Source organism: Mastigoproctus giganteus, chromosome 1 (genome assembly GCF_048544385.1).
Source record: "Mastigoproctus giganteus isolate SK-2022 chromosome 1, ASM4854438v1, whole genome shotgun sequence".
In the NCBI taxonomy this organism is placed as follows: Eukaryota; Metazoa; Arthropoda; class Arachnida; order Uropygi; family Thelyphonidae; genus Mastigoproctus; species Mastigoproctus giganteus.
The window spans coordinates 180,897,768-180,911,789 of NC_143575.1; the positions used below are offsets into that span (position 1 = coordinate 180,897,768).

Consider the following 14,022-nt stretch of genomic DNA (forward strand, 5'->3'; position numbering starts at 1 on the left):
AAGGTTTTTCCCCTCAGAAACTGAGGTTTTTTTCGTCCAGCAAAACAGGCAAATAGACCAGAGAACGCACGCAATTTACAGACACGAATACGGGTTAATGTAATCATTTACGGGTAACCCTAATATAGTAATTTGATTTTTTTTTTTTTCCCAGCCCTCGTGGGTAGCAGAGTTGGTAGAATCACTATGCTCCCCACACCGGGTGGAAAAGACTTTAGTTGGAATCCCGTCGATGATGAATTTTTATGGGCCTTTTTCACAGTGTCGCTGAGTTAATCGGTCTCAGGGAGAGTAGCATTGTTTTTTCTTCTGGAAACTGGTTTTTCGACGAGCAAACAGAAAATCCACCTCAGAACACCTGGGACCACCTTCACATCGCAATTTACAGACACGCAATTTATATACGGAACAATATGGCCTTAGTCGCCAAGCTCGTAAAACTCTATTACAACAACAACTTTCATTCCCAAAACTGTATTACGATGTCAAGTGTCGCACAGTGACCTGCCGTTGATTCTGCAAAACGCATTGTATCTATTACTCACCATGAATATCCATCTTGTGTAATCCTTTATAGTTCTGTCGGCGGAAGGTAGTTTGATCGTTCGATGCAATTCTTTGTATTATTATTATTATTATTATTAGCCATATGGTGCCAGGAACCCTGAGGCTTATGCTGCACCGGCCAAAAAAAAAAAAATTCCTTATTACCCTGAGAGAGAGAGAGAGAGAGAGAGAGAGAGAGAGAGAGAGAGAGAGAGAGAGAGAGAGAGAGAGAGAGAGAGAGAAATCACCAAGAAAGGGAAGAATGATGATATCCAGCTCAGGACCCTGGGTGTGCCAAGCCCATACTCGCCAGATGTGAGCCCCTGGGGGTATACCTTAACCACAGTGGGCCCTGAGCAACCGACAAGACGTGCCGTTTCCGTTATGGAAGATCCCACAATCATGCCATTTTAAAACTCCGTGATATCTTTACTACGTCTCATAATTGTTACTTTATCACTTTAACTTGCACAGTCAGATGTAAATTATCACTGCTCTAGCGTACGAAGCTGTTCGGCTTTATATACTGTGAGTTATGTGGCTATAATTCAGTGATCACTGAGTGTTATCCCTAAAACTGATTTCTCTGGTCGGTTTCTCTGTTTTTTCGGATGAAAAATCTGAGTTTCCTGGGGAAGCGGAATCCTTGCTGTCCACTCCTGAGACTGATTAACTCAACCACGGAGTGAAAAAAGGCCATAAAAGTTCCTTGTGTCATTGACGGGATTCGAACAAGGGCCTTGTCCACCCGGTGTGAGCAGGAATGTAATTTTAACCACTGTGCTACATGCGCGGACGTTTTGTGCCGTCTGGCTTGAAGATGACTGAGAAGACTTAGGACTGTTATTCAGCAGCTGGTGATGATGGTAGTGATGCTGTGCTTTTCAACTGAGTACGCTTTTTTTTAGCTGACCCTGTTCCCGTGGAACATAAGGCGGGATTATTCTTTTATCACTAGTAAGCACTTGGAACAATGATGGTAAATGGTTTTCCCAAATGGAGCAAGGAAGGAAACTGATGAGGTGGAAATTCTGCTCCTCACTGCACTAAGAGGCCAATCACTGAGCATAACACAATCGAACACTACACAACACAAACATGTTCACCACTACATTGATTGCCTTTGCTGGATATGGATATAGTATATTCACATACACACTGTGGATTGTCATAGTCTACTTGGGACCGCCTTCACACAAGAAATAAAAAAAAAAATAAAAATATAAAATAAAATCGTTAGGTAAAAACAGGAACACTCATCACCAGCGATTACTGGAGGGGGACATTTGTTTGCTTTGTTCAGAAATATGAATGGCATTAACAGATTTCAGTGTGATGGAGGGAAATATAGTTTGGAAGTCTCCCATGAACGGTATGAGTGGAGATCATTGCAAAGTTACATATCAACGACGAGGTAATGAGTAATATTAACCATTTATGGGTTATAGAGGGGTCTTTCTTTCTTCAGAGAATCCCCCATATGTTTATCGATTGCAACATGTTTCAGTCGGTTGAAGTCTACTCTCGACCTTAAAAAGGTAGTGTCTCTGTGATATCACTAGAGAATCTCTACTTATGAGATGATAAGATGGTCTTCAGCTAATTGCAGTCTGCAAGAACCTTCTGTGAATTGGCAGAGGCTGTCCAAATGCAACTGGACAAAGGAACCTTGGAGCAGTGATTCTTATTGTGCTCAGATTGACTGTGCACAATATGGTGCATTAACATATATTTTTGGAATGTTTGAAGACAAACAGAATCTTATCACGATCAGATTGAAATAGCTAGATAGGTTGCAGAGCTCAGTCCTCGCAGGTAGCAGAGTGATTATATTTACCATACATTGCACACGGTATGAAAATGGCCTTCGTTGGAATCCTGTCAATGACTCGAGGAACTTTTATGGGTTTTTTTTCACAGTGTGACAGTTTTAGGCGATAATTTCAAGGTTTTCTTCGTGAAACTCTAGTTTTTCTTCCAAAAAACTGGCAAATTTCCCAAAGAACAAATCTATTGACAGAGTACACATGGGTGGAAGACGTTCTGGGATTACCCTAATATATCACTTTTTGTCTCGGAGCCCACAGGAATTCGATGCAAGGACAAGATTAAGCAAGATTAAGATGATTCAGAGAGAGAGAGAGAGAGAGAGAGAGAGAGAGAGAGAGAGAGAGAGAGAGAGAGAGAGAGAGAGGTGACAATGATGGCTTTTAAAAAGATTGGAAACAACAGTGACTGAGTGGTGGAGATAATTAATATATGTAAAATTTGAAAATGATTTCCATACCACCCCTTAATGCAGTGACGAACCGACAACTTGCTGGTATTATCACCATTGAGTCTAGTTTCTGTATGATAGATAATATCAACTTCACGTGGAAACAGGAGTTGTTCGATGGTTTACAGTTAATTGTACAAGTGATGCGCATTCTGGGAAGCGATTATTATGCTAGCACATAATACACATGGGTGTATTAATAGGAAAATTATATGAGTTGGCTTAGACTTGCGGTACCGGCTGCAACTCTTGAATTTCGTATAGGCGCATTTTAATGACTTCAGTATAAGAGATTATGGGATCCTCTAGGGATGACGTGAAGTGACAGGATTATGAAACAGCGTTACGAGTATGGATGACAAATTCGATATCTGGTTACGTGGTGAGATAATTCATAGTCAACTGGATTGCATTCATGATCTTGTGAAGTGACTCATAATTGCAGTGTTTTCCAGGTTACCAAAAAGCATAACAATTGTGCCTAGAAGCCAGACAAAAATCTCACCAGTTACACTAAATTGATAGCAGGGACAGACAATCCAGAAGGAAGTATGATTACCACATTTTGTGCTTTATTTATTTTAATTTTTGATAAGCTCAGCTGAAGCGTCGTAGTGTGATCTAGCTCGGAAAGAAACAAACCACCGAGTATATTATTTATTATTATTATTATTATTATTATTTGTGTTGTAATAAAATTGTATTGTATTATTATTATTATTAGCCACATGGTACAAGGAAGCCTGAAGCTTATGCCGCACCAGCCAAAAAAAAAAAAAAAAAAAAAATTCCGAGTTACCCTGAAAGTCACCAAGAAAGAAAAGAATGATGATATCCAGCTCGGGACCCTGAGTGTGCCAAGCCCATACTCACCAGATGTGTATATATGTTTAGAGATCTTCCTAATAGCGGGCGTCCAAAATTATATTCACTTATCTTATCGCCATTTCTGCCCATCACTGGCGAAAGCACCATACAGCCAAGTCTACCACCGTGGAGCAGGCTCAGTTGTTGGGGTTCAATGGCCAGTTTGGTATGACTGTTAAAATCCCGTGGGCTGTTCTGCAAATCATCATTTCTACACGTAACCCGGTGCAGGAAGAGGATAATTAAAATCATCCTCTTCCTGCACCGAGTTACGTGTTCTAATCATCCTCTTCCCGGTGCAGGAAGAGGATGATTAGAATCATCTTCTTCCTGCACCGGACGGAAAAGACCCGTGTTCAAATCTTGTTAGTGACGCTGAGAGTTTTTATAGTCTTTTTTTTTTTTTTTTTCAGAACATACAAACCCTTTCCTGAGTCGGTCTCAGTCGGAAAGGATTGCGTGGTGGCTTTTTTTCCAGATCTTCAGAAGACTCAGATGTTTCGTTCAGAAAATAACCGAAGAATCACGCATAGACAATATACTGACACAGGGTAGCCTCAGTTGTTTTGGCGCTTAACAGAAACGTAATATCTTCTCTTTCAGCGCTAGCTTTAGGGACTTTTTTTGAACTCTAAGCTTAGGGCGTGTAGTCACCTGAAACTTTTGAATATTTGAGACTTGATCAGGTTGAAACCTGATTAAAAAAACGTAAGTTTTTGATGTTTTACAATATTTCGTATGATCGTATGAACTGAAATCTTTAGTTGTAGCAAGAATGGTCCTTGATATCAGTTGTTTGTTGTTTGGTTTTTAGGAGCATTAGCAACTAAGGCCATATTGCTCCGGGAATATGGAGTGGTCATTCCCTGACCTTTCCGCATCCTCCGTATTTGGTGGTGACGGGCTCGAACCCTGGTCTAATCAAGAAGCGTGTGCTACACACTGCTGCTCCTTCCCACCTGGCTACGGAGGCGCCGATATCAGTTGTAACAGGCCGGATTGAAGTTAAATTTCTTGCTGCTTGTTAATTGCTGAACTTCTGAAACTCTTAATAAAGAGGGCTTCCTTAAATGCGCTTCGATAAAACGATAGCTCAGATAATCCATGGGCTCAAATCTGGTGAGAATGAGCTTGGCACACACAGTGTCCTTTACTGGATATCATCATTCATTGCTTTCTTGGTGATTCTCTCTCTCTCTCTCTCTCTCTCTCTCTCTCTCTCTCTCTCTCTCTCTCTCTCTCTCTCTCTCTGTCTCTCTCTCTCTGTCTCTCTCTCTGTCTCAGGGTAATGCAGACATTTTTTTTTTCGGCTGGTGCAGCATACGCCTCAAGCTTCCTTACATCATATGGCTAATAATAATAATAAGACAAAACCTCTGCTTCTTTGCATATTGAAAGCAGAAAAACAAAAAGAAGGCCGCCGTACCCTAGTGGTCAGGCGCGTGGGTGCATGAATACACGTGCCTTGAGTGACCGGGGTTCAAGCCCGTGACTGCTGAATACGGTGCTGTTTCTTGTATTCTGTCTATCTTGTGAACTCCTCTGATCATTTAGTCGTCCCGGAGTATAAACAGAAAATTTATTTATTATTATTAATTGATTGATGCCTTCAAATCAGCTTGCTAATCATTTGTAATCGGATTCAACAGCTCGCTAGTAATACTAATTTTTACCATATGTAAAATTTTTAATTTTCAGTTTACCTGTTTATGGTAAAAGTTGCCATATTTTTATTATTATTATTAGCTATATGGTGCAAGGAAGCCTGAGGCTTAATGCTGTACCAGCCAAAAAAAAAAAAAAAAAAAAATCCTGAGTTACCCTGAGAGAGAGAGAGATATCACCAAGAAAGAAAAGAATGATGATATCCAGCTCAGGATCCTGGGTGTGCTAAGCCCATGCTCACCAGATGTGAGCCCCCGGGGTTATGGTATTTTTATCATAAACAGGTAAATTGTAGACAAGTTGAACTATCGAGTTTAATGCCAATTAGAATGAAATTTTATCTAAATTCGTGCTGGAGTTTTAGAAGAATTATGTAATTTTCGCTACGAAATGTGTCGTCGTTTCCTAGATGCTAAGCCACTTGATGTTTAGTAGAATTTCATAGCGCTTAAATTTAGTAGAATTTCATAGAGCTTAAATATAATAATCGTTAGAGGGCGTTTTAGCACATGTTCCTTTCCCCCCATTCTCCCCGTTGTTCTGACTGCCGGCAACTTGTTGAACGTGTCTGTGTTGACAACTGAGCGGCAGATCAAAGTTAGGAGCTGGCAACTCGTCAGGTGACCCGAAATTCAAAGTGCGGGTAATCTGATTACCCGCTGCTGGCATTGCAATGGATATAACAAACGATTGTGTTCGAACTGGTGAAAATGACGACAGTGCACAGTTTTTTCTTATTGATTCTAGCGGTAGTAGTTCTGAAGAAGATGGGACGGGATCTGACAGTGACAGTGAAGAAGAAACGAAGAGGTGCTGTTTTTTTCTTAGTTCGTTAAAGAGTAATGAAGTATTTCACGTATTTAGTTTGAGTTGCATTCAGCTGTGAAATTAATATTTTAATTTTGAATAAAAATTCGGAGAGTTATGCAGCAATAATATAAAAACATGTTGAAAATTGTCATTTGTAGGGCATGTTAGGGGAAAAAAAAAAAGTTGACCAAATGTCGATATAGGAAACGGGTGGTTTAGTACGGCAGTTCTTCCCTTTCGCGATGTAAAGACATAGAAGTGTACGCTGAAAAAAAAAAAAAAAAAAAAAATGCCCCACTATCCAGAACAGTTTATAAAGTTGCCATTCGGTGAGGAAGACGAGCATGAGCAAAAATATAAATTCTCCCCTGCCTGATTTCCGAACTTTGTCACATGATTTCTTATAACCATACATGCCAACCAGCCGTTGGTATGGTTGCTGAAGGTTCCACTTTCCCACCCCTGATTGTGCACCTTGCATTTGGTAGTTTCGCCGCTTAAAATGAGTAAAGCCACTATGCATTGTTTGATGAGTGTCACTTTTAATATTAGAGAAAGAAATTCGCTTCTTGATTTTTAAATTGAGGTTATATTGTGATGGAATCAGAATTTGCCAATTTCTTTTAAACTGTTGTTACTTGACTTACTTGTTAGCCTTATGCTATTCATTCTGCTACATGCACACTTTTTTTTAACTTAAAAAAGCCTATTCTGACCCAATAGGTCAAGATATGATTTTTAAGTTCTTCTGAACAGTGCAGAAACATAATAGAAACTAAGCTTTTGTTGATTAACAAACCCAAAAAAATTTATGGCTGTGTGGAAAGGTATGTTTGAATCTTTATTATATAGTTATTATAATAGACAAAAAACCATTACTGCTGTGCAGCTAGGGTTCTACAAGTTATATAAAGAAAATTATATTAACAATTATGATGGATACCTCATTACCAAAATAATACATGGATATCTATTAAACACCTATGAGAACACCACCTATGAATCGTATTACAATCTGTAATACGATTATAGTAAACAAGAGAGTGAAAAACTTTTGCCTGTAAGCAGATTTAAAAAAATACTTCACTGATTGCTGAGTCAATTCTGACAAGGCAGATTCCTAACTTGCGGATGAAGCACTGATTGGAACACTAATTTGCTTACTCATCTCTAAGAATGGTTTGGACATGGTAAACAGTTATGGAAAAAATCATGTCATTTATGGAAGGATAGCCTACCTATATTTGCTATCCTCCTCAAAGTGTTTCTGATCTGCATCTAGCTTGGCCTTGTGCTGCCTGAAGCATTTGATCAGGAATCTTCATCAATTTGTCAGGAAGCAGGAATCTTCAGTATGAAGGTGATTCAGGTGTGACCTATAGGATGGTAAGTCCCTAAGGGTGTGAAGAGAGATCCACCCATGGCATAATTCCCAGGTGCTTGTCATCTTCACTGTGGTTCACTATTTTTTTCCATCCCACTTATGATCTGTAGCAATCATATTATCTCCATAATGATTTGTGAATGAGACATCTTTACTGTGGTGCACAGACTTTGGTGTGTAGCCTTCTATACCACAGGTTCTTTGCCAACTCTTTGGTTCTGACTTAAGGTGGCAACTGGTGCTCAGCTGTTTCAGAAGCCAATGCTGATCTCCAGAAAAGAGACCATAGGGTTGCAGTGGAAGCCAAAATGTTTGAAGCACATAACTGTTGGATGAATAACTCTAAATATATTTAAGTGGTAAAAAAAAAAAAAGGTAAAGTGCAGCCATTATCAACCTACTGCAGGATGGAAGCCTCCTCAACAATTCATGCTGAGGGAAATGGACCATAATCTGCCACGCTGGTCCAGTATGGGTTGGCAGATCGACCGTATTCAGCAGTCAGGGGCTTGAACACCGGTCTACTCAAAGAGCGTGTACTACTGCACTCTCGCTCCTGACCACTCGGCTACAAGTGACAGCTCTTTATCTCTGACATTAAGCAGATGTTGCTTTGCAGCCCATCTCAACTGACTGAATCATACGATGAATGGATCAGAATTTGGCATGAAAATTAAGTTTGGTATTAAATATTTTCAGATCTTTCTGTTGAGTATGTTAAACTTCAAAAAAGGTGTTCTTTAGCCTTTGTGCATGAAAGCAATCTTTTTAGCACATTTTTGCTAACTTTCAAATGTAACAAATGATCGGTTTTGGTGAATACTAATCACTGTTTTGTAGGTTCTCTACCTGGTCCTCTTTTTTTGGTACTTGAGGGGCGGCGGAGTATTCAGATTTGTACCACCTCGATAGGATCATGATGCCTGGCTCACTTGCTTGATAATTTTTAGTTTAGGAATTTTCTTATTTCTAGGGAATAGAAGCACTATTCTGCATGAAAAAGTGGTTTTCATTCATTTTTAGAATAAGCAGAAATCTTTTAACATTGTTAAATAGTATGATTTAATATTTCCATTGAAAATATATGGTCCAGCAATTCATTCAGTGCAAATTCTTTTAAACAACATATGGATCATTTACTTCCTTTCTAGTTTGAATATTATGGTTATCAGTGGCCCAGAAAACACAACTGTATTGGTGAACATATCCATTCATCTTAAAAACTACTTCATCAAATCATAATTTCTTTGTTCAAATATTCATTATTTTTGCACAACTGCAGAAAACTTTCTTTAAATTAGTGTTTCTCAACCTTTTTTTTTAATTATCTCCCCCAAAAGGGCTTTTTTAGACAACTTTTGTTTCCTAATTTCCCCTCATGAAATTTTAAACAAGAAAATACTTTATACTTACTCTTTTTTTTTAAATGGGATCCCTGAGCCTGATGCTTCTTAGCTAAAAGTTCAATGTTCGATATGATGTTAGTGATGTTTCTTTCCTTTGTTAATATTTTTTAACAAAGGAAAGAAATATCACTTTTTTAATATTTGTATACTGAACTAAAACCACTTTCAACCATATAAGACGTTGGATTAAGAAGTTTAGTTGTTTTTGATCCCCACAACTCAACCATGCCACCTTTTTCGAATTTATATTTACATTCTTCGTTATATTTTAATTCAGTGAGTCCTTGAATTTCTTCACTAGCAAACCTAAAATCACATCCAATTGTATCTAACATCCATGGCTTCACATCAAAAGAAAATAAATCTGAAAATCTACAAATGATCTGTATAATTCTTAAGATCATTCTTGATGAGAGATTCATTGATTTCAGCTAACTCTTGCATACCATGAAATTATTTTCTCATTAAATTGCTTTCAAATATTTAGTTTTTTCAGTGAAGGCTTTTAATGTGTTTGCAGTCTATCACTGTAATTAATTTCCCTTGAAGTTGAAGTTATACTTCGTTAAGTTTTCAAAAAATCCAAGTCATATAGTATAAGTTGTTTTTTTGTTTGCTGATCTCCTTTGCTACATCTGTGTCTCCTTTGCTTTCTGAAAAACTAATCATATCAAAAAGGTTTACAAATCTTGTTTTACAGTTTACTTTAGAAAGCCATCTGACTTCTGTATGTAAAAGAAGCCTCACATACTGTTCTTCATTATCAACACAAAAATTTCTGAAAAGGCAATCATATTTGCTATGTGACTTTATTTTATTGATGGTTTTAATAACTATACTGAGAGATTAATAAAAAACTGGACTAATATTTTTTGCAACCAGATGATATCGGTGCACATTACAGTGTATTGCGAGAACTTCGGAACTTACCCCTGTTGAGAATCCCTGCTTTAAATCAAACTCTCCTGTCTGGATAATTATCATTAAGTGCATGATGCAATTTTGGAATGTAAGCCTTGTAACCTGAATTTAAAATTCTTACTGAAGTTTGAGGTTCATTGATTTTTGAAGTTTGAGGTATTTTTAGCTCACTTTGAAACCCTTCTTGTAGATTTTTGGAATTTGAGCTAGAGTTTGCTTAACACATGTAGCTTATTTTCTGCTTGAACTGAACTTGGTCTTCTGCTTCTGGGGAAATTAACAACACTTGCTGCTTTATAGAATAAATAGGTTGCATGTTTTGAGGTTAATGGAGAGTTAAAATGTTTTGATTATTCTGTTCAGATGATTGTCACATTCTGAATGTTTATGTTAAAGTTTTACTACAATAATTTCAGACATTATACATATAAAACTTTTTCCTCCTACAACAAATAAATAAATAAAAAAACCTCTCCAAATATATTTTTTAAGTTCATTTTTTTTTAAAAATTGTATGTTATAACTTCTGGCTCAGTTATGTAATATGCATTTTTATAAAATTACCACCGACTATGACATTTTAATTAATAATTTTTAAGTACCTTCTTAAAAAAATGTATATTTTGTGAATTTAATTTAAATTTTCATTTATATATTTAAAATACTCTTCAAAGAATTTTGTGGTACTTTTTATATTTAGAATGCATTGGATATATATATTTTTTAAAGTAGTTACATTTTCATTTAACTTAATATAGCCAATATGTAGAACAGACTGAATGTTCAGAATAGCACCCATATTTTGAATTTAAATCATTTGAATTAACACTTTTGTCTTCTTCAAGTGTAATAACGAAGGTTTCCAGTATAGAGTATTAATTATGCACATGGAAGACTGCTATGGATAAAGGGATGGTTGAGTGGGAGAAGACAGAGTGGTAATCAATGGATACTGCTCTACTGTCTGCAATGCCAAATATTAAAGATATCAAATAGTGCCCATTCTTTCTCAGCTTGTGTTACAGGTGTCTGCCTGTTTGATCATGCTAGATAACAGTGGTGGCCAGACTCAATTTGTGGTATTATCTTTAATTGCAAAATATAAAGTATATAACACAATATATTCATGGCTGTATGTATATCAGCAAACTGTATAAATGAACTGTTTTTGTTTTATTTTTTAGGTAAATAGAAATTTCAGAAGATATCTTTCAGGTTACTATTAGTTCTGACAATTTTAAAATTGTTTTTTAAATGATTTCCTGAAAAATAGACTACGAAAAATATAAAGTACATTTTTTTTTTTTTTTTTTTAACAAGAACAGCTTTTCATGCCAAAAGTGACCCATGTCCTGCAGAGTAGGTACCACTTCTTAATCCTGTTGAGCAGTTTTTGAAAAGTGAGTTGTGTCCCTGGAGACATGAACAGTTAATTAGGGTGGGGGCTAAAACATTTTAAGTAAAACAGTATGTTATGTTTACTGTTTTAACAGTATATTAGGTATACTTGGTATTTATATTTGAATATACTGTGATGGGTCAATTTTTTTAATTGCTAATTAGTTTTATTTTCAGTTTTATTATTAGTTTATTTATTATTAGCAAAAATTTCAGAAATTCTTGTGTCTCTGATGTTATGTAACCAGTATGTGACAGTAAATAAATTATAATATATATTATTATAGATTCAAAGAAGCCATCATAATTTATTAATCTTGTTTTCTTTATTTCATAGAAATCCTAAACAAAAATGCATTACTCCAGGTAAAAAAATTGGCCATGATGATACAGAGGACTCACCTCTTCATTCCTTGGCTGGTGACAAGAGAGGTCCTACAGCACAACGTTTTGTTAGTAAATATGTTGATCATGGGCATGATACATTGCAGCTTGACTGGGCTACAAAGAAACTTAAAGAAAAAGAAGGTGCTGGAAAAACCATTAAGGCAGCTACATTGCAACTTAGCTGCCAGCAAGCTCAGGGAAAGAGGCAGCTTTCTAATTCTCAGACAAGATCAACTAATAATCAGAGTTCTGGGATATCAGTTTCTCCTAATCTTATTTCTCCAACTTCACCACTTTCACATATCACTCCTCTCTCATGGTCTGCAGCTGGTATTGAAAAGAAATTATTAGATAATGTTTCTGTTTTGACATTTGGTTCAAATGCAGAAAAGCAGATGATAACTCAGGAAAACAAAGTGAATGAATCACATTATAACCCAAAGCTCAATATGGAAACACTGACTTCACTTTCAATTGAACCAGAGAAAAATTGCACTGAGGTATGTCTTATATTGTGTAGATTCTGAATATTTATACTGATATGTGAAATTCCTTATTCTTTTATTTTGCTTTTCCATTTATTGAATTTTATAATGAAGTCAAATAAATAGCTTCAAAGAAATATTATGATAATCTCATAAATTTCAGAACTTTATTTTTTACAAAACTAGCAAACTTTGAATTAATTAATGCAAAATATGAATAACAATAATAAAACCTTGTGAATTGTTATCAAGTGAATTTTATTGTGTACAGACACTAATTCACTTTAATTTACTTATTGTAAATTACAGTAAGTTAAACTCTAACCGAGTATACCTACTTAATGGTGATGATTCTGGATTCCAAGATGAATTATGTCATCAGGCCTAATTAGGAAAGATTGAAAAATGGGAAAAAGTTTATACAGTAGAAAACACTTGGAACAGTTGTTGTTTTCAGCATATTACTCAGTACCTGCATTTTAATAAATTAACACTTACCTGTAGATTCTTTGAGTTTATTAGGTTTTCATAGGTTGTGATATTGGAATCAAAACCTTTTAATTATGGTTTATTCTGTTTCATATGAAGTTTTTGGTTAGGGCTATGGATCCATTGTTCCTACTGAGAGAATGCCAGATTAATTTTATTAAAAAATAAAATGGTATGATTTATTCCTAAGAAATAACTATTGCAGCAATGATTTGAAATTTTGTTTTCAATAAGAACGGTATCTTTACCTTTTTTTTTTTTTTTTTGTGGACTCTTCCTATGCTGCTGTGTCATAATTGGTTTAAGAGTTGTATATTTGAAAATTTAATTAACAATAACTGCTGTAGATATGAATAAGATATTTAAGATATTAGGTATTCTGAAAGATTGTATTGTTCTAAAGATTATAAAAAAATTAAATGAGAAATATTTATTTCCATGCTATTCGCTTTTAAAATCGAGGTGTTAGGCATCACAAAAGTCCACTTTCTTAAAAAATTATTTTCAAAATAAAAACTGATGTAGTATGAATATGTTATTTTGTATTTAGCATATTGAGAAGGTGCTGAGTGAAATTGCAATTGGATACAATGAAATTCGAGCTCCAAGAAATATAGTTTTTTTTTGCAATTTTATTTACTTGTGTGTCATATTATATTGTACTTTATAAGTAGCTTAATAGAACTAGTTCACTTGCTATTTTTATTTTTAATTTAGATAGAGGTTTTGTAGATTACTACTTAATATATATAAAACCATTGTTTCGTTCGAACCTTGCTGCCATTGTTATAGTATAGAGTGAGTGGTATGGAATTCAAAGTTTTAATTGTGGTAAATAGGTAGCTAATATAAAACTAGATAACGTAGTACGTATCACTGCATTTAGAATCTACTAGATAGTGTAGATAATTGATCAATTTAATTAATCAATCTACTAGATTGATTAATTAAATTGATTAATCTTATTAATTTTTGTTGTATTCAATCCAATATCATGCCCCAGACTAGAGCAGCAAAGCAATGAACACAAAGTAGCAGGAGTGCTGTGGCTTGGGGGAGAACCAAAGGGGGGGGGGGCATTTCTCCTATGCATCACAGCCTCAAAAACTGTGCGGCTTGTGAAATGTTTACGGATCATTCTGGAACAGGACATGATCTAGCCAAGGAGGATTGCTTTATGTGTGCGCTTGGTGCAGTTGAGTTTCAAGAAATTAGGTGCCAACTCAGAATTCTGATGTGCACCTATGAGAGTTTGAAGAGTCGGGTAGATGCCCTCAAAGGTATTAAAGTGGGGACCCATCAAGCTTTCAGCTGCCCAACTCAATGCCAGAGCTCCCTCTTGTGCATCAGAGTGCACAGTGGCAATCTCCAAGGTAGAATGCACTG

General features: G+C 36.0%; 1 protein-coding gene across 1 annotated transcript in view; it reads left to right on the plus strand.

Moving 5' to 3' along the window:
- Positions 1-6,008: 6,008 nt before the first annotated feature.
- The window catches only part of LOC150091336 (mitogen-activated protein kinase kinase kinase 4-like), a 350,375-nt gene continuing 342,361 nt past the window's right edge, over positions 6,009-14,022 (plus strand). Inside the window, exons 1-2 of the mRNA XM_090390030.1 lie at positions 6,009-6,166; positions 11,613-12,162. Coding sequence (XP_090246156.1) covers positions 6,030-6,166; positions 11,613-12,162 — 687 coding nt within the window. The 5' untranslated portion in view covers positions 6,009-6,029. The remainder of the gene's footprint in view (positions 6,167-11,612; positions 12,163-14,022) is intronic.